Consider the following 27,549-nt stretch of genomic DNA (forward strand, 5'->3'; position numbering starts at 1 on the left):
CCGGACGCGGAAGGGGCGGTCGGAGGCCGTGCGCCTGGAGGCACCAGCGTGCCTTCCGCGCTCTGCCATCCGCTGGCACCGCCGCCAGGCCGTCCGGCCGCCAGCCCCAGCCCCGAGGACACGAGCGGCGCAGCCAGCCGCCCCCGCGATCCCTGGTAGGTGAGGAAGGGGCGAGGGCCGGCTGGGGAGGGGCAGGGGACCCCCGCAGGCCTGCAGGGGGCCCGGCTGCCCACGCCCCTCGCCAGGGTTCGAAGCCAGCTGCCCCGCACTGGGAGCTTTGGACGTCCTTGCGCCGCGTGTTCAGTGCTCCTCGCCCCCCAATGCTCCAACACCCCTTCCTGGCCCAAGTCCTCCCCACCCCCCCCAACTCTTCCCCAACACCCCGAATCCTCCCCAACATGACGTACTACTTTCCAATACTGCTTTCCTCCTCCGCGTTTCTGATTTCTTCCCCAAACTGGGCACTCTCTCTGCCCCAGCCCCGGTTCTTCCCGCCCGGTGATCGCCACCCCCCACTGCCGCTCCCCCAGCTCCTCCAGGGCCCCGAATCCCCACTTTATCCAGGGGCTTCCGTGACCCCCCTCCCACTGGGGGAGTGCACTTCCCTCAGCGGGTCCCATCCATCAGCTGAGATGGGTCTCGGGGAATCTTCAACCCCCTGTTCCCCACCCCTTCCCGTGGGGAACGGGGTTGGTTGGTACCTGCCCAGGAGTCGATCCAAGTCTGCCCAGGCCGCTGGTACCACTCGGCTGGGCCCAGGACTTCTTCAGGGTACCTGTGTTCCTTTCCGCTCCTTGCGGCTGAGGCAGGGGTTTGGGGGAGGGGACACCACAGTGTGACCCGGGCAGGCTGAGGTCTGGGTTCCAGAGTTTGGGGGAGGGTTGCCCCAGGCTGCAGAACCTGCCTGGGCCTCTGTGTCCTCCTCCGAATAAGGGCCATTCATTCATTCCTCAGCAAACATTTATGGAGCACCTGCTGCGTGCCAGGAGACACTGTTCAGTACACTGGGCACACAGTAGGGGCCAAATAGTGTCCTCATGGAGCCACAGGGAGCAAAAGTGCGACCTGTCACAGTAATGTGTGCCAAATGCAGAGGGCAGCTATCCGGTACCTTGGCCAGGCTTGAGGATTCCTCAGATCCAGGCATGGGAGGGGTACTGCACATAGTAGGTGCTCAGTGAATAAAGGCAGGGGCCCTGCAGCCACGCTGCCCTGTTTAAATTACTGCCCCTTTACTTTCTACCTGTGTGATCCCGGGCAAGTCACTCTACCTTTCTGTGCCTCCCTTTTCTACTGGTAAACAGGCAGTCAAAATAGTCTTAACTCGCAGCGTTGTCCTTTGCTTTGCACAGTGCCCGGCACATAGTAGGTGCTCAGTAAACACTTATTTTTTAAAAAAATATTTATTTGGGTGCCCCGAGTCTTAGCTGCAGCACATGGAATCTTCATTGCGGCGTGCGGGATCTTTAGTTGTGGCATGAGAACTGTTAGTTGTGGCATGCATGTGGGATCTAGTTCCCTGACCAGGGATAGAACCTGGGCCCCCTGCGTTGGGAACATGGAGTCTTAGCCACTGGACCACCAGGGAAGTCCCCTGGAACATTTCTTAATTAGCCAAAAGGAGTGAAGTGCCCCTACTATGTGCCAGTCCTGGTAGGAGCCGATTAGGCTGTCTTCTTGGGGAGGAAGGATTCAAGCGGAAAACATTTATTGGGTGCCTACTGTGTGCCAGGCACTGCTCTGTCCACTCACTGATTTATTCAGCCAATAAGTATTTATTTATAAGGTATACTTATTTATTTATGTAAGTATACTGTGTGCTGGTCTCCAGAGATCCTTCCTGGAGATCACCACCTGGTCTGGATCCCATCATTGCTTGCTTGAGCCAGTGGTCACCTCCACCCATGTCCCCTCCCCACCCTCTCTCCTGCCCTCACCACCCCACCCCCGAATCTGTCCTCGCTGAAGTAGCCAGAGGGCACCTGTGAGCACCTGAATTAGGTCCCCTCCCAGCTCTGCATGCAGCTCCCCAGGGCTCCCTCCTCCGTCTCACAAGGCCCTGCCTGACCTGCCCCATCCCCCCTGCCCCGCCCTCCCCTCCTCCCTCTCTCCTGTCGCTCACTCTGCTCCAGACACGTGGGCCTCCTCGTTGTTCCTCCAACACATCAGGTCCAGTCCCACCCCAGGACCTTTGCACATGCTGTCCTCACTTCCTGAAACTCTCTTTCCCCAGATATGCACCTGAGTTGCTCCCCCACCTCCTTCAGGTCTCAACTCCCGTATGTCACTTCCTCCCAGAGGTCTCCCTTGATCTCCAGTTCTCGGCAGCGTTTCCCCCAGTCCTTGCCTTTCTCCCCCACCCTGGCTCATTTTCTTGATGGCTCTATCCGTTCTCTGCAATGAACTACTTTCTCATTCATCCCGGGTCTCCCCCAACTAGACTGTGAGCTCCAAGAGGGCCGGGGGTCTGCAACAGCACCTACAATAGCTCTTGGCACACAGTAGGTGCTCAATTAATATTCCCTCTGTGTGTGAAGAGATTGCCCAAGAGTGTAGACAGGAGAGGAGGGGGTAGGCAGATTCCAGATTTGGTGAACAAATATAAAAGAAGAGAAAAAAGAAATTCTGCCAGTATTTATTTCTGATTTGTACGGTTTCTTATATTGTTATTCTGAACTCTCGCTCAGGACGAGGTCCACTCTCCTGCTGGTTTTACACACGAGGAAACTGAGGCTGAGAAAACAGGCTCCGCCAGCTGGCAGGTGGCAGAGCCGGGTCCCTCACCCCAGTGGCTGCTTCCCCACCCCCACCCCGCTGTCCCCGGCACCCACTGTCAGGTGCAGAGTGGACTTTGCCCTGGAGGCTGTGGAAGGTGGGCAGAATGAAAGCCAGGTTTCCAGAAGGTTGGGGTGGTCGCTGGGCAGGGCAGATGGAGTGGACGGGGGACATGCCAGGGCACAGTGTCTGGGGAGGGGGCGCTGCATCGGGGCTCAGGCTGGCCGGCGGGGAGATGGAGGAGAAACACGGTGTGACTTTAGGCAGTTTGCCAGGAGTGCAGGCGTGGGAGGGCCTGCCTGCATGATTCTTTTTTTCTTTTAATATTTATTTACGTGGCTGCACTGGGTCTCAGTGGCGGCACGTAGGATCTTTAGTTGCGGCACGCGGATCTAGTTCCCTGACCAGGGATCGAACCTGGGCCCCCTGCATTGGGAGCGTATTTTTATTTATTTATTTATTTATTTATTTATTTATTTATTTATTTATTTATGGCTGCGTTGGGTCTTTGTTGCTGCGCGTGGGCTCTCTAGTTGCGGTGAGCAGGGGCTACTCTTTGTGGCTGTGCACAGGCTTCTTATTGCGGTGGCTTCTCTTGTTGCGGAGCACGGGTTCTAGGTACACAGGCTTAGTTGCTCTGCGGTATGTGGGTTCTTCCCAGACCAGGGCTCAAACCCGTGTCCCCTGCATCGGCAGGCGGATTCTTAACCACTGCCCCACCCGGGAAGTCCCCGGGAGCATAGCGTCTTATCCACTGGACCACCAGGGAAGCCCCTGCTTGGCTAATTCTGAGTCTGGCTGTGAGCTTTTCCACAAGCCCAGCCCTGAGCCTCTGCTGCGGGGGCCTCCAGCTCGGGTACTGCTGGGGGCAGACAGCTGTCAGGTACCCTGAGGCTCACGGAGCACCGAGGGTGTGGTAGCCACGGCTCTGTACCATTTCTACACGGATTAACTCATTCGACCTATGGCAGTCCTCGCAGGAAGAGGTCATCCTTGTACCCAGTCCACAAAGGAGGAGACTGAGGCACCAATGTGCTTGTGGCCTGTCCAAGGTCACAGCCTGGAAGCCATACGGCTGAGATTTGAACCCCAAGCGCATGCTCCCACCCACTGCTCTCTCTTACCCTGGAGCTGACTCATTTCGGGTGGGTGTCCCATAAAGGGGGGAGGCTGTGGCCAAGGGCAGGACAAGGGCAGCTGCCACTCTGTTCTTGTTGACCGTCTGGATTCCAAGAGAACCCAGAACACCAGAGTTTCACACAGCACCTCCTCTGTTCAGCGTTGGCAGCTAACTCAAATTTTCTTCTCACACTGCTGCCCGTGGTGTAGTTGCGGGAGTTGGTGAACTTTTCTTCCTTTTAACATTTTATTGACCTAGAACCTGAATTCAGAATAGGACACAGATCCTAAGTACTGAACTTGAATTTTCAGAGTGAACAGTGCGTGATGAACTTAATGTCTGGCCCCGTTCATGCCCCGTCCTTCACGCTTTATCAGCTGTGCCCTTTATTCGTTAAAAATTGGAGGGTGCATGTCACCAGGTGATTGATTTTTCTCTCTTTTTTTAATTGGAGTATAGTTGCTTTACAATGTTGTGTTAGTTTCTGCGGTGCAGCAAAGTGAATCAGCTCTACGTATACATATATCCCCTCCTTTTTGGATTTCCTTCCCATTTAGGTCACCACAGAGCATTGAGTTCCCTGTGCTATACAGTAGGTTCTCATTAGTTATGTATTTTTTTTAACTTTTTTTTTTTTTTGGCTGCAACACGTGGCATGCGGGATCTTAGTTCCCCGACCAGGGATCAAACCCGGGCCCCCTGCAGTAGGAGCATGGAGTCTTAACCACTGGACCACCAGGGAAGTCTTAGTTATCTATTTTATACATAGTAGTGTCTATATGTCAGTCCCAATCTCCCAATTTATCCCACCTGCCCTGCCCCCTTGGTGTCCATACATTTATTCTCTACATCTGTGTCTCTATTTCTCCTTTGCAAATAGGTTCATCTGTACTATTTTTCTAGATTCCACATATATGTGTTAATATACATGTGTCTTTGTCTCTCTGACTTACCTCACTCTGTATGACAGTCTCTAGGTCCATCCATCTTTTTTTTTAAATTAATTTTTATTGGAGTCTAGTTGATTTACAATGTTGTGTTAGTTTCTGCTGTACAGCAGAGTGACTCAGTGATACATATACATATATCCCCTCTTTTTTCAGATTCTGTTCCCATATAGGTCATTACAGAGTACTGAGTAGAGTTCCCAGCGATTTTTTCTTTTTAAGTTACTATACACGCAGCTGTTCCCAGGAGCCACTGAGAGGTGGAAAGAACAGTTGATCTGAGGGTGATTGCTGTAGAGGGAGATATCTGATACTTCAAGGAGTTTTGATAGTTCGGTAAGTTTTGGCTGACTTGTGGTCCCACCTGATCGTCATCGTTTTTATGCCATTTTGTTGCCGACAGCAAGCTCACATCAGAGATGGGAGAAACTATACACTTTGCCTTTCTCTCTCTTTTTTTAATTAATTTATTTAATTTTTATTATTTATTGTTTGGCTGCGTTGGGTCTTCGTTGCTGCGCGGGCTTTCTCTAGTTGCGGCGAGCGGGGGCTACTCTTTGTTGCAGTGCACGGGCTTCTCACTGCGGTGGCTTCTCTTGTTGTGGAGCACGGGCTCTAGGCTCATGGGCTCTAGAGCGCAGGCTCAGTAGTTGTGGTGCATGGACTTAGTTGCTCCACGGCATGTGGGATCTTCCCGGACCAGGGCTCGAACCTGTGTCCCCTGCATTGGCAGGCGGATTCTGAACAGCTGCGCCTCCAGGGAAGCCCCACTTTGCCTTTCTGTTACTTGTGCCTGCATTATGGCAACAACATCTGTCCTCCACTTTCTTCCAGTAGTCTGGCCATGAGCTCATTTCAGGGGCTGTTTCAATTAAAACTAGATAAGTCTGTTTCTCAGGCCATATAACCAGGCCCATGTAAGCTGGAATCTCTGGCGGTACACTTTGGAGACCACAGGCTCAGTGGGTTCTAGGGCCAGGCAGCCTGGCTTCCAATCCAGCTGCGGCCTTTACATACCTTTTCTCGACTAATTCTTCAAGATCTGGTGTGTATTTTTTCAGATCTCAATTCAGATGCTACATTTTTAACAGTTTAAGTGAAATCTGATCCTACCAAAACAAAGTTGGGTCTTTTTTTTTAAAGAGGAGATAACAGTACTTACAGAATTTATTTTTTAATACATACAATTATTTAAATGCATTGTATTTTACCTTGATAATTATTTTTTTTAATATCTATTTATTTATTTGGTTGCACCGGGTCTTAGTTGTGGAAGGCGGGCTCCTTAGTTGCGGCATGTGAACTCTTAGTTGCGGCATGCATGTGGGATCTAGTTCCCTGACCAGGGATCGAACCCGGGCCTCCTGCATTGGGAGCGTGGAGACTTATCCACTGTGCCACCAGGGAAGTCCCCAAAGTTGGGTTTAATGGGGAAACATTTTTTTTTTTACACTGACCCAGTTTTTCCATTTTAATGAATTAAATATGAATAAAATTTAATATTTACGTTCTCCCCGGTAGCTGTAGCCACATTTCCAGTACTCAGTAGCCACATGGAGCTGGGGCTGCCATAACAAAGTCCCACAGGCTGGGGGCCTTAAAAACCAGAAATGTATTGCCTGACAGTCTGGAGGCTGGAAGTCCAAGATCAAAGTGTCGGCGGGGTTGGCTCCTTCTGAGGCCTCTCTCCTTGGCTTGCAGAAGGCTGTCTTCTCCCTGTGTCCTCACGTGATCCTCCCTCTGTGGGTGTCTGTGTCCTAGTCTCCCCTTCTTATAAGGACACCAGTCTGGGCTTCCCTGGTGGCGCAGTGATTGAGAGTCCGCCTGCCGATGCAGGGACACGGGTTCGTGCCCCGGTCCAGGAAGATCCCACATGCTTGTGTACTGCAAAAAAAAAAAAAAAAAAATGGACACCAGTCTTATTGGATTAGGACCCCATCCTTATGACCTCATTTTAACTTGATTACCTCTGTAAAGACCACATCTCCAAATGTAGTCACATCCTGAGGTCCTGGGGGTTAGGGTTTTAACATCTGAACTTGGTGAGGGGGGAACCCAGTTCAACCAATAACAGCCAGTTATCCCCCGTAATAATTACATGGGCTGGAGAGACAGGCATCTGGTCTTAGGGTTACAAACATGGGTGCCATAGGGCTGTTCTGCCCGTCGTTAGCTGTGCAATCTAAGTTTGCCCCTCTATGGAATGGGAAAAAAAAAAAAAATCATATGCCTGTTTCGTAGGCCAGGTGTTGGCAAACTTTTCTCTGGAAAGGACCAGAGAGTGAATATTTTCATCTTTACGGGCTACATGGTGTCTGTTGCAGCTACTCAGCTCTGCCACTGTAGCCTCAAAGCAGCCATGGACCCTGTGTAAATGAGTGAGCGTGTCTGTGTTCCAAGAAAACTTTATTTACTAAAACAGCCCATGGGCCATACTTTGTGACCCCTTCCTAGGGAGCTGTGCGCAGTGTCATCAAGGGCAGGCTTGACCAAAAATTTGAAGGAAGGTAGGGAGTGAGCTGTGGGGATACATGGGGGAAACAGTGTTCCAGGCAGAAGGAGCAGCCAGTGCAAATGCCCTGAGGCAGGACTGTGCCTGGCAAGTTTGAAGGATAGCGGGAAGGCCAGTGGGGCAATTAAGAGATATGATATACTAGGTTTGTATATTATATATACATATACCCACTTTGTTGCCGTAAGTTGCCGTATATTGATATTTGTTTTTGAAAGAAGCAAAAAAGTTTACGAAAAGAAAAAAGGAACTCTTCTCTGCAGTAATATATGGCTCGCATTTAGTCTTTCTTTATGGAAAAATAATTCAGGAGCTAAGAAGGCACTTAAGCAATAATGATCTTCCTTCTTTTTTGCGGGGGGACTGTCAGCTCCAAGAAGGAAGAGTATTCCTGTTTTATTCTTCTCTCTGTCCTGATACATTCAGTGTCCAATACATGGCAGATGCTGGAAAATTACTGCTTGAATGAATGAATGAATGCTGTGTATGTATAACTTTCGCCTCTTCACACACTTCCTTTATTTATTATTTGCAACAAATATGTTCAGAGTTTTTACTCTGCGGATGGCACATTGGCTTGCTTTTTTTTTTTTTTCTTTTAAGCTTATAAGGTCTCTTTAAAATATTTGAATCGATTGCTAACTCGACACAACTGAGCAGATTCCTGAAAATCTGCGTTTCTGGCTTCTCTTGAAAAGTTAGCAGATGTGGTCCCACTGAGCCCATTTTCCTTCTCGGCAACACACATGAGGCAAGACCACGGCATTTAGACAGGTCGAGGTGGTTCTAGGTTTTCAGGTAAAAGCCCAAGTGCCCCCCTTTCCCCCTACTCAGGCCCACAAGTTCCTGCACGACCTGCCCCGTCCCCTCCCTGCCCTCCCCTCCTCCCTCTCTCCCCCTCGCTCACTCTGCTCCAGACATACAGGCCTTCTCGCTGTTCCTCCAACACACCAGGCATGGTCCTGCCCCAGGGCCTTTGCACGGGCTGTTTCCTCTGCCTGGATCTCTCTTCCTTCAGATGTCCCCACTCTCTCCCCATGTTTATGTCCTGTCGAAATCTCTCTTCTCATCAAGACATTCCTAAACTACGTTGTTTAAAACTGCACACAGGGACTTCCCTGGTGGCACAGTGGCTGGGACTACACGCTCCCAGTGCAGGGGGCCCAGGGTTCCGTCCCTGGTCAGGGAACTAGATCCCACAGGCATGCCACAACTGGAACTTTGTGTGCCACAACTGAGGAGCCCACGTGCCGTAACTAAGACCCGGCAAAACCAAATAAACAAAACAAAAAACCCCAAAACTGCACCCCTCCGCCCCCATTCTTGGAGTTCATGACTCTCCTTCCCTCCTTGTTTCTCCGCGGCACTCATACTGTGATATATCATGAATTTCACTCCTGTATCCGCCGATCATTTGTCCCCGCATACTAGGAAGTCAGCTCCATTTTAGGGTCTCTGCTATTTCCTGGTGCCTATCAGCATTTCAATATGTCAGGCCGCTTTCAATTTCGAAACAGCCAGACAGCCGCTCATCTCCTTGCGTCCTTCTTCCCCCCCGCCCCCCCTCCCCCTCCCCCTCCCCCCTCCCCCCTCCCCCTCCCCCCCCTCCCCAGCACCGCCTCTCTCTCTGATGCTTCTCGGCCACTTCTCTTCTGCCCACTCTGCTCGGTCACATCCCCGTCACACCTCTGGAACCATCGACCTTGGTCCTGGGCCATTTGACATCCGCTCAGAATGAATTAAAAAAAAAAAAAAAAGTTGAGTCATGTATACAGTGCCGTCTGTGATTTATCAGCAAAGGGGGTTGACGGATGAATCAGCTCTTCATCTAGACCAGGCATCCTCAACGTCAGCGCTTAGCAACGTCTGCGGCTCGGTCATTCTCTTGAAGGGCTGTCCTGGGCACTGTGGGACGTTGAGCTGCATCCTGGCCCCCACCCACTCAATGCCAGGAGCACTTTTCCCCGCAGTCGTGACAACAGAAATGTCCCCAGATGTCGCCATGTGTCCTCTGGGGGGATAGAGTTGTCCCTGGTGCAGATGCACTGTTCTTGGCTTGGGGGTGGGGCGGGTCCCAACGTGGACACCAGTGGGGAACAGGCAGTAGGCCTAGCTGAGGGGCAGAGAAAGTGTTCTCGGCCCCTTGGACTGGACGTGAGGCTATGCTTTTTCCAAGTCTGAATGTGATGTAAATTGAGCGCCTGGGGATTTAAATTTGGGGGTTTGGGACACTCTCCATGGTGTCTTTGTTCTGTGTCCTTGGGAAAGACCTTTTCTCTGTGTGTGTTTTCTTTCTTTCTTTTAAATTTTTATTGGAGTGGAGTTGATTTACAATATTGTGTTACTTTCTGCTGTACAGCAAAGTGAATCAGTTATACACATACATATATCCACTCTTTTTAAGATTCTTTCCCCATATAGGTCATTACAAAGTATTGAGTAGAGTTCCCTGTGCTATACAGTAGGTCCTGATTAGTTACCTATTTTATATATAGTAGTGTGTCTATGTCAATCCCAGTATCCCAATTTATCCCTCCCCACCTTTCCCCCCTGATAACCATAAGATTGTTTTCTACATCTGTGACTCTATTTCTGTTTTGTAAATAAGTTCATTTGTACCATTTTTTTAGATTCCATGTATAAGTGATATGATATGGTATTTGTCCTTCTCTGTTTGACTTACTTCACTCAGTATGACAATCTCTGGGTCCATCCATGTTGCTGCAGATGGCATTATTTCATTCTTTTTTATGGCTGAGTAATAGTCCATTATATATATATGTACCACATCTTTATCCATTCCTCTGTTGATGGACATTTAGGTTGCTTCCATGTCCTGGCTATTGTAAGCAGTGCTGCAATGAATATTGGGGTGCATGTGTCTTTTCAAATTATGGTTTTCTCCAGGTTATGCTCAGGAGTGGAATTGCTGGATCATATGGTAGCTCTCTTTTTAGTTTTTAAGGAACGTCCATACTGTTCTCCATAGTGGCTGTACCAATTTACATTCCCACCAACAGTGTGGGAGGGTTCCCTTCTTCTCCACACCTTCTCCAGCATTAATTGTTTGTAGATTTTTTGATGATGGCCATTCTGACTGGTGTGAGGTGATACTTCATTGTAGTTTTGATTTGCATTTCTCTAGTAATTAGTGATGTTGAGCATCTTTTCATGTGCTTTTTGGCCATCTGTATGTTTTCTTTGGAGAAATGTCTATTTAGATCTTCCACCCATTTTTTTGATTGGATTGTTGGGTTTTTTTTGTTATTGAGCTGCATGAGCTGTTTGTATATTTTGGAGATTAATCCCTTGTGGGTTGCTTCGTTGGCAAATATTTTCTCCCATTCTGTGGGTTGTCTTTTCGTTTTGTTTATGGTTTCCTTTGCTGTGCAAAAGCTTTTGAGTTTCATTAGGTCCCATTTGTTTATTTTTGTTTTTATTTTCTTTAAGAAGTGGGTCAAAAAATATCTTGCTGCGATTATGTCAAAGAGTGTTCTGCCTGTGGTTTCCTCTAAGAGTTTTATAGTGTGCGGCCTTACATTTAGGTTTTTAATCCATTTTGAGTTTATATTATTTTATTTTTTTAAGGGATTGGGTTTTTTTGTTTGTTTGTTTTAATTTAGTTAGTTATTTTTGGCTGGGTTGAATCTTCGTTGCTGTGCGCGGGCTTTCTCTAGTTGTGGCGAGTGGGGGCTACTCTTCATTGCAGTGGGCGGGTTTCTCATTGCAGTGGCTTCTCTTGTTGTGGAGCATGGGCTCCAGGCGTGTGGGCTTCAGTAGTGTGGCACGCGGGCTCAGCAGTTGTGGCTCATGGGCTCTCTAGAGCTCAGGCTCCGTAGTTTTGGCACACAGGCTTAGCTGCTCCGCGGCATGTGGGATCTTCCCGGACCAGGGCTCGAACCCATGTCCCCTGCATTGGCAGGCAGATCCTTAACCACTGTGCCACCAGGGAAGTCCCTAATTTCATTCTTTTACATGTAGCTGTCCAGTTTTCCCAGCACCACTTATTGAAGAGACTTGTCTTTTCTCCATTGTATAGTCTTACCTCCTTTGTCATAGATTAGTTGACCATAGGTGTGTGGGTTTATCTCTAGGCTTTCTATCCTGTTCCACTGATATCTATTTCAGTTTTTGTGCTAGTACCATACTGTTTTGATGATTGTAGCTTTGTAGTATAGTCTGAAGTCAGGGAGCCTGATTCCTCCAGCTCCATTTTTCTTTCTCAAGATTGCTTTGGTTATTTGGGGTCTCTTGTGTTTCTATACAAACTGTAAAATTTTTTGTTCTAATTCTGTGAAAAATGCCATTGGTAATTTGACAGAGATTGCACTGAATCTGTAGATTGCTTTGAGTAGTATAGTCATTTTGATAATATTGATTCTTCCAGTCCAAGAACATGGTGTATATCTGTCCATCTGTTTGTGTCATCCTTGATTTCTTTCATGAGTATTTTATAGTTTTCTGAGTACAGGTCTTTTGTCTCATTAGGTAGATTTATTCCTAGGTATTTTATTTTTTTGATGCGATTTTAAAAGGGATTGTTTCCTTAATTTCTCTTTCTGATACTTCATTGTTAGTGTATAGGAATGAAACATTTCTGTGTATTAATTTCATATCCTGCAACTTTACTGAATTCATTGATGAGCTCTAGTAGTTTTCTGGTAGCATCTTTAGGATTTTCTATGTATAGTATCATGTCAGCTGCAAACAGTGACAGTTTTACTTCTTCTTTTCCAATTTGGATTCCTTTTATTTCTTTTTCTTCTCTGATTGCTGTGGCTAGGACTTCCAAAACTATGTTGAATAAAAGTGGTGAGAGTGGACATCCTTGTTCCTGATTTTTTTTTTAAGCGTTTTAAAATATATATATTTATTTATTTTATTTATTTTTGGCTGTGTTGGGTCTTTGTTCCTGCACACGGGCTTTCTCTAGTTGTGGCGAGCGGGGGCTACTCTTCATTGTGGTGCACAGGCTCCTCATTGTGGTGGTTTCTCTTGTTGCGGAGCATGGGCTCTAGGCACGCGGGCTTCAGTAGTTGTGGCACATGGCTCAGTAGTTGTGGCTCGTGGGCTCTAGAGGTCAGGCTCAGTAGCTGTGGTGCACGGGCTTAGTTGCTCCGCGGCATGTGGGATCTTCTCAGACCAGGGCTCAAACCCGTGTCCCCTGTATTGGCAGGTGGATTCTTAACACTGTGCTACCAGAGAAGCCCTGTGCCTGTGTTCTTATCGACAGTATTGGAAGGAAATATTGCTGGCCCCATTCATACATTGATTCATTCATTCAACAAGTATTTGTTAGGTACCTGCTGTGTGGTTCCACAAACCCTATAATGCCCAAGGTGACTGGGAGGCAGACAGATGTGGAAGGTTTAACACACAGGAAAAGGTCACCCAGTGGCCAATTCTGTTGTGGGGGGACATGGAGAGACAGACTGGGATAGAGAACCGGGGTGGTCATGGAGGGCTCCCTGAGGTTGCACCATTGTACCTGGGGGCTAAGGATGAGCTTCAGGTCACCCAAGCAAAGATCTGGGGTCAGGTGCTCCAAGCAGAGGGAACAGTGCATGCAAAGATCCTGAAGTGGGAACCAGCTTGGCATTTTTCAAGAAATGGAGAGAAGAGGAAAGAGCCTCCAAAAGGCTTAGCAGCAGTGTTAGGCATAGATCTGGCCCTTGGTCATGGTTAACTCATTATAGTAATAATGCAACCTGTATCAGTTAGCTATTGCTGTGGAACAAATTACCCCAGAACTTCGTGGCTTCGAAACAACAAACATTTATTATCTCATATAGTTTCTGAACATCAGGAATCTGGGGGCAGATGAGCTGGATGGCTCTGGCTCTAGGTCTCTGATGAGGCTGCAGTTAGGCTGTCTGCCGGGGCTGCCTCATCTGAAGGTTTAACTGGGGCTGGAGCCTGAGATTGGCGCCCCCATGTGGCTGGAGGTGGGGAGCCTCAGTTTCTCCCCTGGTGGGCCTTTCTAGAGGACCACTCACATCATGGTTTACCCCCGACAGAGTGACAGAGAGAGTGACTAAGAAGGAAGCCAGTGTCTTTTATAACCTAATGTCACAGGTGACAGCCTATCACTTCTGCCATATTCTATCAATCTCACAGAACTCTGGGACAACATTGGAAGGACCACCCAAGGCTTGAATACCAGGATGTGGGGTCACTGGGGGCCATCTAGGAGGCTGACCCTTCCTGAGTGACTTCCAGTCATTGGGCTCAGAGCTTTCCATACGTTAACGCAACTCAGCTCCCTGAAACAATCCCATAAGTGGGCTTATTATCATCCTAATAGGCAGTATAGTCTTGTAGTTACGCACATAGCCTCAGCCTCTAGAGCCAGACAGCTTGGGCTCAAATCCCAGCTCTGGGAATTCCCTGGTGGTCCAGTGGTTAGGACTCCATGCTTCCACTGCAGGGGGTGCAAGTTTGATCCCTGGTTGGGGAACTAAGATCCCGCATGCCTTTTGGACAAAACAAACAAATCCCAGATCTGTCACCGGCTGTGTGACTTGGGGCAAATGACTTCACTTCTCTGGCTCACCTTCTTCCTCTGTGAATGGGGAAAATAGTAGCAGCTACCCGCTGGGTGACACCAGGCAGGTACCTCTGCTGTCCTCTTGCAGAGGAGGAGAGGGAAGGTGGGGGAGGTGAGAAGTCTTGCCCAAGGTCAAGGTCTGGTGATAGGTCTGGTGAGTTTTGAAGGCATGGGGGGGGCGTTGTCTGGGCCGCCTCCCAGAGCCCCCTTTCTGGTGATAACCATGTCTTTCTGCTTCACAGGTCTGCTCTGCAGCCCCCAGGGGACCTAGTACCCGTGAGCAGGTAGGGACACCGGGCCTGCAGCGCAGGGGGGCGGCGTGTGGAACATGACTCCATCACCCAGTGCTTCTCCCGCCACCGGAGGCCACACCAACCTGTGCCCATGGCCAGCACAGGGCCGTCGCTTTCTGGCGCCTTTGACATTCTAGGCGCGGTGGGCCAGGATAAGCTCTTGTATCTTAAGCACAAGCTGAAGACCCTGCGGCCAGGCTGCCGGGGGGCGGACCTCCTGCATGCCCTGGTGCTCCTAAAGCTGGGCCAGGAGACCGAGGCCAGGATCTCCCTGGAGGCGCTGAAGGAGGACGCCGTGGCGAAGCTGGTGGCCCACCAGTGGGCTGGTGTGGACAGCACTGAGGCCCCAGAGGAGCCCCCAGACATGTCCCGGGCCGTTGCCAGGATGTACCACCTTCTTGCCGAGGAGAGGCTGTGTCCAGCGCCAATGCGGGAGGAGGCCTACCGCGCAGCCGTCCGTGCTTTCAGGTCCAGGGACGACCCACAGCTGGGGGAGCTCCAGGAAGAGGCACGAGACCGGTGCGGATGGGACGTCCTTAGGGACCTGGAGGCCATCCAAACTCTCCACTCCGATCTGGGGTGCCTCCTGCCGTCCTCGGCATCACCCTCCAGGACCCGCAGCGATCCGCGGCCCATCGAGGACCTTTCGGACTGGAGCAGAGGGCATTCCCTGAGATCCACCGGCAGCCCGGCCTCCCTGGCCAGCAACTTGGAAATTAGCCAGTCGCCCACTATGGCCCTCCTCAGCACTCACCACAGCCCCCACGGGCCCAGCAAGCTGTGTGACAAGCCCCGGGCCAGCCCGGTGCCCGAGCCTGCCCCTATGGGCTGCCAGGAGCCCGAGGAGATGAGCTGGCCCCCATCAGTGGAGGCTGCCGGGCCCCCGGTGCGGCCAAACAGCCCAGCCCCCAGGCTTCCCGAGGTGGCCGCAGATGCATGCCCCGCCAGCCTGCACGACCCCCCGGAAGCTCCAAAAACCAGCAGTCACTACTCGGTGGAGTGCACGGATGTGCCAGCAGCTCCCAAATCTCTCCCCTCGCCTTCCAGAAACGCCTGCCCTGTCGCGGATCAGACGCCAATCCAACTTTCAGAGGAAGACACCACTTACCCGGCGGCTCAGCCACGCCCACCGACTCCATCGGCCCCCAAAACGTCCCCTCCCTTTTCGTCTCCATCGACCCCTCCTAAGGCTCACCCTACCGTCTCGAAGCCGGGGCCCCCTCCTCCTGAGCTGGAGTCGCCGGAGCAGAAGTTCTATAACTTCGTGGTGCTGCACGCTGGCGCTGACGAGCACATCGCGCTGCGCGTGCGCGAGAGGCTGGAAGCCCTGGGCGTGAGCGACGGCGCCACCTTCTGCGAAGATTTCCAGGTGCCAGGGCGCGGCGAGCTGCACTGCCTGCAGGACGCCTTAGACCACTCGGCCTTCACCATCCTGTTGCTCACCTCCAACTTCGACTGCCGGCTGAGCCAGCACCAGGCGAACCAGTCGCTGATGAGCAGCCTCACGCGGCACGGGTGGCAGGATTGCGTGATCCCCTTCCTGCCCTTGGAGAGTTCCCTGACCCAGCTCAGCCCCAGCACGTCCAGCCTGCTCACCGCCCTGGTGTGGCTGGACGAGCACTCCCCGATCTTCGCCAAGAAGGTGGCCAACACCTTCAAGTCCCAGAAGCTGCGGGCCCGCAAGGCCAAGTGGAGGAAGGAACAGGATGTCCGGGCCCTGCAGGAGCACAGCCAACACCTGGAGGGTGAGCGGCAGCAGGCAGCGGCGTGGAGTGCCGCACAGTCAGCTTACTTCCATAACTACCTGTCCTACCAGAGGCAGATGGAGAAGCTCCAGGTAGCTTTCAGGAGCTACATGCCATTTGAGACTCTGCAGCCTCCTGTGCTTCAGGCGCCCTTTGGGAGACCGGGGCCCCTCGGAGGCCCACCACCAGCCTTTCCCACCCGGCCGGGCCATCAGCCGCCATCCCTGCCTCCTTGGCTGGCGGGCATGCCCCCACCGGCTTTCCCGCAGCCCCCCATGGCTTTCCCGCAGCCCCAGGCCTTCCCGCAGCCTGCGGACTTCCCACAGACTTCACCTGTGCACCCTCAGAGCTCTGGGCTGCAGCCCCTCATCATACATCATGCACACATGGTACAGCTGGGACTCAACAACCATATGTGGAACCAGAGAGGGACGCAGGCGCCCGAGGACAAGACGCCAGAAACGGAATGACCAAGTGAGTGGACCTGATAACCTCGGCCTTGATTCCCCATCTCCAGGGGTCAGTGGAACATGGGGTCATTTGCTACTTTCAGGACACTGCCGAGAAAATTGACCCCATGACTTTCTGGCCCTCCAGGTAGCCAGAATTGGATTTGTTTACAAATTCTCAGTCAATCCCTCCCTCTCTCTGGACCGTGGTGGTGGGGAATGGGTTGGGGGTATGGGTATGGTGGTGTTTTTTTGTTTTTTTTTTTTGCTGTACGCGGGCCTCTCACTGTTGTGGCCTCTCCCGTTGCGGAGCGCAGGCTCGTGACGCGCAGGCTCAGCAGCCATGACTCACGGGCCTAACCGCTCCAAGGCATGTGGGATCTTCCCGGACCGGGGCACGAACCCGTGTTCTCTGCATCGGCAGGCGGACTCTCAACACTGCACCACCAGGGAAGCCCCATGGGTATGGTGTTTTAATTGTAATAAATATTTATTGAATGCTTTGACAGCGCCATTGTCCTCTGGGAGACCTCTGCCTGGCCATCTGTCAGGATAAAAACGTAGCTGCTATTGCCATAAAAGGGACAGGAGCCAAACAGTTGCGCACGTTTGCTTTCATTTCATTGGTCAGGATGTAGTCACATGGCCCATCTCCGGCTGCAAAGGAAGCTGGGAAATGTAGTCCTCTGATGGGTCACGTGCTTTGCCAGAAGTGTTGGTTCTAATGCCAGAGAAGGTGGAGAGAAAAGACATTGTGAGTACATTTAGCTGTTTCTGTTGCAGCCCTTTTTGGGGGAAGCGGGGGTCTGCTTTGATGCTCCCACCAAGGCTGGGCTCTGATCACACTGTGTAATCTTCAGCAAGTGCCTTCACCTCTCCGAGCCTCTGCTTTCTTATCTGAGAAATGGGTTTATGAGGCCATTGTTCCAAGGTCATCATCAGATCGTGTGCGATAACAGTGAAATACCAGGGACAGTGTAAGTGCTCATTAACTTTGTGCCCGGTATGAAGGGGATTAATCTTTTTCAGGGTCTCAGACCTTTTGAGAATGAGAATAGAATTAATATTTGTTGAGCACTCACCGTTTATCCGTCTTGGAGGCTTTAAATCTAAACCTTTTTTTTTTTTTTTTTTTTAATTTTTGGACTCACTGCACGGTATGCGGAATCTCCCTGACCAGGGATCTCCCCGACCAGGGAATCGAACCCGCGCCTCCTGCAGTGGAAGTGCAGTCTTAACCACTGGACCATCTAAACGTATTTTAATCCTCAAAAATGACCCCCCCCAACGGTAGAAGCGTCTGTTGCTGGTCCCCATTTTACAGATGGGGAAAACTGAGGCAAAGAGAGGTGAATTCTGGTCCCCAAAGTCACACAGATGGGAAGTGGGGAGATTGCAATGAAGTAGTCGGATTTCCAAGGGAGGGAATGAAAGCCAGCCCAGGAAGGGCTATGTGGGCCAGGTGATCCGGGAAGCTGCAGGCCTCCTCTCGCCCAACAGCGTGATTTGAACACTGACTTAGCATGCCCTTTCCTCCTCCACCAGCCACCCCAAAGGGCGGGCCTGGTGTGAGTCACCCAGACTGTCACGCAGCACTTACTATTTTAGTCGCTGACTCAGATTTTGTCGAAGGTCTGCTTCCGGCTTCCCTGCCATGACATGAAACTTGGGGAGATTGGATTCTCCGGGTGGGGTTGTGGAAACAGTTTCTTTTCTTTTCTTTTTGGCCGCTCTGGTGTGGCTTGCGGATCTTATTTCCCCGACCAGGGAACGAACCTGGGCCACAGCAGTGAAAACGCCAAGTCTCAACCATTCGACCACCAGGGAATTCCCAAACAGACGGCTTCGGATCACTAAGGCTAGAGTCAGCTGCAGTTAACAGGGCATTTTTGCAGTTGACCAATATTTATTGAGCTCCTACTGTGTGCCAGGATTGTCCCAGACACTGGGGTGCAGTGGGCGCGAAGACAGATGTGAACCATCCCCTGCTCTCTTTTCAATCGCAGGTAGAGGTGGAGGGAAGGGAGTGGTGAATGAATCATCAAATGAGGAAGCAAGATAATTTCAGAAACTGAGGAGACTTCAGAAGAAATAAACTGGGCATGCACGGTGATGGGGTGCCTCAGGAGGAAGAACTTTGGCCTAGGTGGCCAGGAAGGCCTCTCTGAGGTGGCATTACAGCCGAGACCTGGAGGAAAAGCTTGGGAAGGAAGGGTTAGATCTTCTGGGCAGAGGAAACAGGCAGTGCAAAGGCCCTGGGGCAGGACCGTGCCTGCGTTGTTGCATGAACAGCAAAGATGGGCAGAATGAGTGAGGAGGAGAGAGGGTGGTGAGGACCGGGAGGGGGAGGGGACGAGGCAGGTCGTGCAGGGCCTTGTGGGTTTCAGGGAGGACTTGGGCTTTTACCCCCAGGGAGGTGGGACCATGGAGGGCTGTGGGCAGAGGAGGGGCGGGGCCTGACTCAGGTGTTCATGGGCAACCTCTGGCCGGGGCGGGGAGGGCAGACTGGGGAGCAAGGGTGGAAGCTGGGAGCCCAGAGGGGACTGGTCCAGGCCAGTGAGGATGGGGGCCGGACCGGGTGGAGGCAGAGGAGGGAGAAGTGGGCCCATTCAGAATGTGAGCCCCTATTTCATCCCTGAGATGTTGTGAGTCGCAAGTCACAGCCCTTTTCTGGGCCTCATCTTTCTCACCTGTACCATGGACATAGTGACCTCCAGTCTGGAACTCCAGTACCTACATGTCCCTGTGTCAACCCAGTATATTTATCTATTTTTATAAATTTATTTATTTATTTATTTAAAATTTTTGGCTGCATTGGGTCTTCGTTGCCGCGCATGGGCTTTCTCTAGTTGCGGCGAGCGGGGGCTACTCTTCATTGCAGTGCACAGGCTTCTCATTGCGGTGGCTTCTCTTGTTGCAGAGCATAGGCTCTAGGCGTTCAGTAGTTGTGGCTCGTGAGCTCTAGAGCACAGGCTCAGTAATTGTGGTGCACGGGCTTAGTTGCTCCGCGGCATGTGGGATCTTCCTGGACCAGGGTTCAAACCCGTGTCCCCTGCATTGGCAGGCATATTCTTTCTTAACCACTGTACCACCAGAGAAGTCCCCAACCCCGTATATTTAAAGGATGATCATTTTGAAATCCCTGGGCTAAGGTCTTTACGTGCTGGATGAACACACTTAATCCTCTCAACAGCCCCAGGAGCTAGAAACAATGCTCCCAATTTACAGATGAGGAAACTGAGGCCAGGAGGGGTGATGTCATTTATCCAAGGTCACACAGCTTATAAGTAGCCTTCTGGGGCAGGAGAAGGAGCCAGGCATCTCTCTACTGGATTCTAGCCCATATGGAGACTCTCCAGCCTGTTAATTGATGACCTCCGTTTTTTATTTTTATTTTATTTTATTTTTTGGCTGTGCTGCACAGCATGTGGGATCTTAGTTCCCCAACCAGGGATCGAACCGGTGCCCCCTGCACTGGAAGTGCAGAGTCTTAACCACTGGACTGCCAGGGAAGTCCCTAGATTTTTAAAATTCTTTGAAATATTCCTGTTCATTTTGTTACTTGTTAATTTGTGGCTTCTCCACTACACCCTGCCCACCCTGAGAGAGCTGGGGGCCCATGTGTCTTGGTCACTGCAGTATTTTCAGAACCCAGCACAGGATGTGGCACACAATAACTGTTCAGTAAAGTAAATCCTTCTGACAAACAATTAGTGAGCACCTACTGTGTGTAGAACATGCTGGGTGCCCTGGACACAGAGCTGGTCCCTGCCCCCATGGAGCTCACTGGGCAGTGAGTGGAGAGGACATGGATTCCTCCATCCATTTAGCCAACCAACATTTATTGAGCTCCTACTGTGTGCAGGCCCTTGGGCACAGGGATGACTGAGTAGTCACCCTCTCAGGTGACCTGAGACACCCCCATTCTGTCCTCTCAGGGCTCACTGTCTAGTGCCAGAGACAGAATTATGGGGAGATCAGGCCTGTGATGAAGTGTACGGGGCTGTGGAGGCCCAAAGGGGACCCTTGACCAGCCTTGGGGGAATTAAGAGAATCTTCTGGAAGGAGGAAGTAAGCTGACACCAGAGGCCTAAGCCGGAATGAGCCATTGGTGGGGAAAAGTGTCCCTGGGGATGGGCACAGCATGGGCAAAGGCCTGGAGGGGAGACCACGTAGGGAAGGGCAACTTCACACACGGCCACAATTCCTGCTGCCCCAGCGCCCCCTGGTGGCAGCCACCACCTCGGAGGCCAGCCTATCCCACATGGCCCCCTGGGCCTGGGGTATTTCCTGGAGAAGTCCCATGCCCCCTCTTGGCCAAACAGCCTTAAAGAAAAATAGGGGGAAATTTTTTGAAAAGTTTCCCCTTTTTTCTTTATATATTTTAGATTGTGACCTTTTTTTTCTTGGCCACGAGGCATGGCACCTGGGATCTTAATTCCCTGACCAGGGATGGAACCCGGGCCCTTGGCAATGGGAGCACAGAGTTCCTACCACTAGACCACCAAAGGAATGCCCTAAAATCCGTTTTAAATTGCACTTCTCCAGTCTTCTCCTCTGCTCTGACTTACGTTATATAAGATAATAATAATAACAAGCACAAACACTTCGATAAAACTTACTATGGGCCAAGGATTGCTCTAAGAGCTTTAGTGTAATCCAGACCATATCCTTACAATACCCTTAAGAGGTGGATTTCATTATTCCCATTTTACATATGAGGAAACAGGCTCAGAGAGGTTAAGTAATCTGGCCAAGGTCACACAGCCTATAAGGAACAGAGATTCTAATGAAAAATATAACATGAATTTTTTTTGTTATGAGAATTATGTTATTTTTTAAGTGTACACTTCAGTGGTTTTTAGTATATTTCACTATATTGTGCAATCATCACCACTGTGTAATTCCAGAACATTATCATCACTCCAAAAAGAAGCCAAGTCCCCATTAGCAGTCACTGGGCATTCCCCTCCTCAGCCCCTGGCAATCACAAATCTGCTTTCTATCTCTGTGGATTTACCCATTCTGGACGTTTCATATAAATGGGATCACACACTATGTGGCCTTTGGCGTCTGGCTTCTTTTATTCAGCAGAACATAAACTTGCATTCCTAGGCCACTCCCATTATCGGGAGCACTGGTCACCACTCTGTGTGCCCTCATTCTTTTTCATGGCTGCATAGTATTCCACCTCCAGAGAGCCCCTTCATAACCAGTATGAGAAACACCCTTGGAACCTGCATTGCTAGAGCAGAGGGGTGCCTAGGGGTCAGTTAGGCAATCCACTGCAAAGCAGAACAAAACTATGAGAAATCCTACTTTTATTTTTATTTTCTGGTTGCACCATATATACCTGGTGTGCCCAGGCTCTCGGGTCAGTGAGATTATCAATCAACAAACACACATCTGGGCAGAGTTGTTTGCCAGGGTGCTGGTGTGGAGGTTTGCAGATGGCCCGCGATGAGGCAGTGAGCGTCTGTTTATTCTCTTTCTTCTAGAAGCATCTGCTTCCTACCAGAGCCTGGCGCTTGTGCTGGGCCTTTGCCAGGGGTCGTTGTGACACTGGAGCTCAAGGTTACCCTGACCCAGACCCCGGCCAGGCAGGGCCTCGGGAAACTGAAAGTCCAGTGGAGCCAGAAGGAGGAAGTTTCTGCAGGCTCTGCAGCCGACACCCACCTCCACCCCCTACTCCTCTGCCCATGCTAATAAAGGGCCTTCTGAAAGGTAGGGTCAGCCCTGAGAAGGGCCAGTGTGGGATTTTTCCTGCAGCGTTTGCTCCAGTATCAGCCCTCTTTCCTCCCAAGGCTGCAGAAACTGCCCTGGTCAAAGTCATGGGTACCTTTGAGTTGTTAAGTCCAGAGGTCACTTCTCTGTCCTCCTCCCCGTCTCGGAGGCGTCTGACCGGGCCAGTCGGCCTCCTTCTAAGAACTGCATTGTCACATGGTCCCCGGGCCCCATACTCCTCCTCCCTCCCGCCTCGCTCTCCCTCCCACCCACTTACCCACCCACCCACCCACCCACCCACCTCTCCCGGACCCCCTCGGGCTTCTCCCCTACCCCACCCCACCCCACCCCTCCCTGGCGGCCTCGTCTATGCCCTCAGCCCTGTCTCCAGCTCGGACCTCCTCTGAGCTCCAGACTCAGGGTGCAGCTGCCCCTCTACGTCTCCACTTGGGGGGTTCACGGGGGTCTCACATTCAACACCGCCACGCGGTGTCTGACCATCCTCGCTAACCTGCTCCTCCCACGTCTCATCTTTGCTGACGGAAGCTCCGTACTGGCAGTTGCTCGGCGAGAACCTGGGAGTCACCCTAGACTGACCTGTCAGCCAGTCCTGTTTCGGCGTTCAAAAAACTGTGCAGAACCCACCCACTTCTCTCCCCTCCTCTGCCCCCACCTGGACCAGCGCTGTCACCTGCACCCTGGTCCCTGGGCTCCCATCCTCGTCCCTACAGCCTGTCCTCCCTGAAGCAGCCACCAGAGGGAGACCGTGAGCATCTGAGTCAGGCCCCGCCCCCTCCTCTGCCCAAGGCCCTCCAGGGCTCCCACCTCTTTTTTTTTTTTTTTTTTTTTTTTGCGGTACGCAGGCCTCTCACTGTTGTGGCCGCTCCCGTTGCGGAGCACAGGCTCCGGACGCGCAGGCTCAGCGGCCATGGCTCACGGGCCCAGCCGCTCCGTGGCATGTGGGATCCTCCCGGACCGGGGCACGAACCCGTGTCCCCTGCATCGGCAGGCGGACTCTCAACCACTGCGCCACCAGGGAAGCCCGCTTCCACCTCTTTTGCGGTAAAAGCCCAAGTCATCCCTGTGGCCCACAAGGCCCTGCACGACCTGCCCCGTCCCCTCCCTGCCCTCACCTCTTCCCTCTCTCCCCCTCGCTCACTCTGCTCCAGACACATGGGCCTCCTCGCTGTTCTTCCAACACTCCAGGCATGGTTCTGCCTCAGGGCCTTTGCACATGCTGTGCCCGCTGTATGGTGTCTTTCCTCCAGATTCCTCCATAGCTCCCTCTCTCACTTCCTCCAGATCTTTGCTCAAATGTCATTCTCTCAAGGGAGGCTTCTTTGAGCCCCCATTTAAAATTCATTTACAGTAGCACCCACCAATGCCCCTGACTCTGTTTTATTTTTTTATTTTTTTTAAGATTCATTTATTTATTTGTTTCGTTGGTTGGTTGTTCTGGGTCTTAATTGGGGCACGTGGGTTCCTTTGTTGTGGCAGGTGGGCTCCTTAGTTGCAGCATGCAAACTCTTAGTTGTGGCATGCATGTAGGATCTAGTTCCTTGACCAGGGATCGAACCCAGGCCCCCTGCATTGGGACCGCGGAGTCTTATCCACTGCGCCACCAGGGAAGTCCTGCTCTATTGTTTCAAAACACTTAGCACTTTTGGACAAATATAAGTCACTTATTCATTGCACACTTTGTTACTGGCCTTCTTCGCGAGGACACGAACTTTGTCTGACTTCACTGCTGGATCTTGGGACTGGCACACAGTAGGCGCTCAATAAATGAACAGGCATACCTTGTTGTATTGTGTGTCACTTTATTGCCCTCTGCAGATATTGCATTTTTTCCATATTGAAGGTCTGTGGCAACTCTGTGTCAAGCAAGTCTATCGGCGCCATTTTTCCAACAGCATTTGCTGCCTTCATATCTCTGTGTCACATTTTGGTAATCCTTGCAAAATTTCAAACGTTGTCATTGTGAATATATTTGCTACGATGATCTGTGATCAGTGTTCTTTGACATTACTGTTGTAATTGTTTTGGGGCACCATGTAAGATGGTGAATTTAATTGATAAATGTGGTGTGTTCTGACCGCCGCACCCACTGGGTGTTCCCCCATCTCTCCCCATCTCCTTGGGCCTCCTTATCCCCTGAGACACAACCATACTGACATTAGATACGTTAGTAACCCTACAATGGCCTCTAGGTATTCCAGTGAAAGGAGGAATCACACGTTTCTTTAAATCAAAAGCTAGAAATGAGGGACTTCCCTGGTAGCGCAGTGGTTAAGAATTTGCCTGCCAATGCAGGGGATATGGATTCGATCCCTGGTCCGGGAAGATCCCACATGCCGCGGAGCAACTAAGCCCATGCGCCACAACTGCTGAGCTCGCGAGCCACAACTACTGAAGCCCGCGTGCCTAGGGCCCGCGCACCGCAGTGAAGAGTAGCCCCCGCTCGCCGCAGCTAGAGAAAGCCCGTGGGCAGCAATGAAGACCCAAAATAAATAAATAAATTTTTTAAAAGAGCTAGAAATGATTAATCTTAGTGAGGAAGGCATGTCGAAAGCTGAGACAGGCCAACAGCTGGGCCTCTTGCTACAAATAATTAGCCAAGCCGTGAATGTAAAGGAAACGTTCCTGAAGGAAATTAAAAGTGCTACTCCAAGTGAACACGTGAACGATAACAGAGTGAAAGAGCCTCCCTGCTGATAGGGTAGAAGTTTTCGTGGTCTGGATAGAAGATCAAACCAGCCAGAACATTCCGTTAAGTCAAAGCCTCATCCAGCGCAAGGCCCTAACTCTCTTCAGTCCTTTGAAGGCTGAGAGAGGTGAGGAAGCTGCAGAAGAAAAGTGTGAGGCCAGCCGAGCTGTGTTCATGAGGTTTAAGGAAAGAAGCCGTTTCCATGACATCAAAGTGCAAGGGGAAGCAGCAAGTGCTGGTGTAGAAGCTGCAGCAAGTTCTCCAGGAGATCTAGTTAAGACCATTCAGGAAGGTGGCTACACTAAGCAGATGTTCAGTGTGGATAAAACAGCCTTCTATTATTGGAAGAAGATGTCATCTAGGACTTCCATAGCTAGACAGGAGAAGTCAATGCCTGGCTTCCAAGCTTCAAAGGTCAGGCTGGCTCTCTTGTTAGGGGCTAATGCAGCTGGTGACTTTCAGTGGAAGCCAATGCTCATTTACCATTCCCCAAATCCTAGGGCCCTTTAGAATTATGCCCAATCTACTCTACCTGTGCTCTGTAAATAGAACAACAAAGCCATGAAATGCAGCAGGACCCTGTGGTCCCTCCCCCCACCCCCACTCCCCGCCATGTCCTCAGCCTGCCTTTGTCTGTGGAAAAACTTTAGCCAAAGAATAAGCTTATTCAGAGAAGTGAGAAGATGCAGAAACAAAGGAAAACAGTCCAACAAGACTAACTAATAATAGTCATTAAGCATAGTTAAGGACTTTTAGTTCCTTCTCAAGGGCTGTAGATAATATTTTGAGCCCTATCCCGTGAGCTGTCTTGTAGAGACTGAAACTCCCACCAGGTGGAAGAAGTTAACTACATGATGACCAGACTGTGGCCATGACATAAGCTGCCACAGTTCCAAGAATTAGCCTCAAGGAAATGGGAAAAAACCGACCCTGGAACTAAAGATTAACTGTACTTAAAATAATCAAGATGATACTGATCAGACCACTGCATGATCAGTTTCAAGATGCCTGTCAGAGGTGCCTGTGCTGTTTCTGCATCTAGCCCCCTCCCTCCATCTATAAAAGCTCTTGCCACTGATTGTCGGTGGGGGGCGAGTTGGCCTTTGGACAGTTGCCCCCACCCACCCCCGCACCGTGGTTGCCAGTATCCGAAATAAAGCAAACTTTCCTTTCCACCAAACGTGCCTCTCTATTGGCTTTTGAGCTGCAAGCAGCCAGACCCCACTTTTGGTTACACTACAGCTCAGAGAAAAGGGTTCCTTTCAAAATGTAACTGCTCATCAACAATGCACCTGGTCACCCAAGAGCTCTGACGGTGACGGACAATGAGATTCTTGTTGTTTTCATGCTTGCTAACTCAATATAGCGAAGAAACTTTGTACTCTATTACAAGTTAATCACTAAAGGGATGTTGCCTGTAAGCTTAAATGATACATAATGGCCCATCTCTGGGAAGCCGGTCTCCCGGGAGCGTTCATTTAAAACACCTTAGTTCAGATCGCAGGAAACCTCCTGACCAGGTCCACCTGTGAGCGGCTGCAGGCAGGAAGAAATTAACACAACCCAGAACCAGAACTTTACCCCCACCCCTTCTAGTATAAAAGAACCCGGAATTCTAACTCGGGGAAGGTGGTTCTTTGGGACACTAGTCCACCATCTTCTCTGTCTGCTGGCTTTCCAAGTAAGATCGCTATTCCCGTCCCCAACACCTCATCTCTTGATTTATTCGCCTGTCGTACAGCACGCAGCACACGCTTGGATTCGGTAACAAAACAACACCCATGCTGCAGCCCATGGAGCAAGGGGTCATTAACACTTTCATGTCTTATTCTTTAAGAAATTCATTTTTGGGAATTCCCTGAAGTCCAGTGGTTAGGACTCCGCACTTTCATTGCCCGCGGGTTTGATCCCTGGTCAGGAAACTAAGATCCCACAAGACGGGCGGTGCAGACAAAACAAAAGGAAAAAATAAAAAGAAGAAGTACATTTTGAAAGGCTACAGCTGCCATGGACGGTGATTCCTCTGATGGATCTGGGCAAAATCAACTGAAAACCTTCTGGAAAGGACTGACCATTCTAGATGCCATGAAGACCATTCGTGATTCATGGGAAGAGGTTAGAGTATCAACATCAACAAGAATTTGGGAGAAGTTGGTGCCAACCCTCATGGATGACTTTGAGGGGTTCAAAACTTCAGTGGAGGAAGTCACTGCAGATGCTGTGGAAACAGCAAGAGAACTAGAATTAGAAGTGGAGTCTGAAGATGGGACAACTGCTGAAATCTCAGGATAAAACTTTCACAGGTGAGGAGTTGCTTCTTATGGATGAGCAAAGAGAGTGGTTTCTGGAGATGGAAGCTACCCCTGGTGAAGGCGCTGTGACGATTGTTGCAATGACAACAAAGGATTTAGGATATGACAGAAACTTAGTTGATAAAGCAGCGGCAGGGTTTGAGGGGATTGACTTCAGTTTTGAAAGAAGTTCTGCTGCAGGTAAAATGCTATCAAATAGCACAGCACGCTACAGAGAAATGGTTCATAAAAGGAAGGGTCAGGGGTTTCCCTGGTGGCGCAGTGGTTGGGAGTCCGCCTGCTGACGCAGGGGACGCGGGTTCGTGCCCCGGTCCGGGAAGATCCCACATGCCGCGGAGCGGCTGGGCCCGTGAGCCATGGCTGCTGAGCCTGCGCGTCCGGAGCCTGTGCTCCGCAGCGGGAGAGGCCACGGCAGTGA

The 27,549-nt window shown here is 50.9% G+C and overlaps 1 protein-coding gene across 4 annotated transcripts; it reads left to right on the plus strand.

Annotated features, from left to right (window-relative positions):
• On the plus strand, nucleotides 1-27,549 carry TICAM1 (TIR domain containing adaptor molecule 1). 4 transcript variants are annotated; one of them, XM_033854615.2, is made up of 3 exons: nucleotides 1-155; nucleotides 14,144-16,413; nucleotides 21,887-27,549. In XM_033854615.2, exon 2 carries the CDS (start codon nucleotides 14,286-14,288, stop codon nucleotides 16,407-16,409), a length of 2,124 nt encoding a protein of 707 aa, XP_033710506.1. In that variant the 5' UTR covers nucleotides 1-155; nucleotides 14,144-14,285; the 3' UTR covers nucleotides 16,410-16,413; nucleotides 21,887-27,549. The 4 variants fall into 4 exon arrangements, with proteins under 4 accessions (XP_033710506.1, XP_073659494.1, XP_033710504.1 ...); XM_073803393.1 differs by lacking the exon at nucleotides 21,887-27,549 and having other exon boundaries at nucleotides 14,144-16,891; XM_033854613.2 differs by lacking the exon at nucleotides 21,887-27,549 and having other exon boundaries at nucleotides 18-159; nucleotides 14,144-16,891.

Source organism: Tursiops truncatus, chromosome 3 (genome assembly GCF_011762595.2).
Source record: "Tursiops truncatus isolate mTurTru1 chromosome 3, mTurTru1.mat.Y, whole genome shotgun sequence".
In the NCBI taxonomy this organism is placed as follows: domain Eukaryota; kingdom Metazoa; phylum Chordata; class Mammalia; order Artiodactyla; family Delphinidae; genus Tursiops; species Tursiops truncatus.

Coding starts and splice junctions, on each gene's coding strand:
- TICAM1 (XM_033854615.2), top strand. CDS start 14,286: ATGGCCAGCACAGGGCCGTCGCTTTCTGGCGCCTTTGACATTCTAGGC.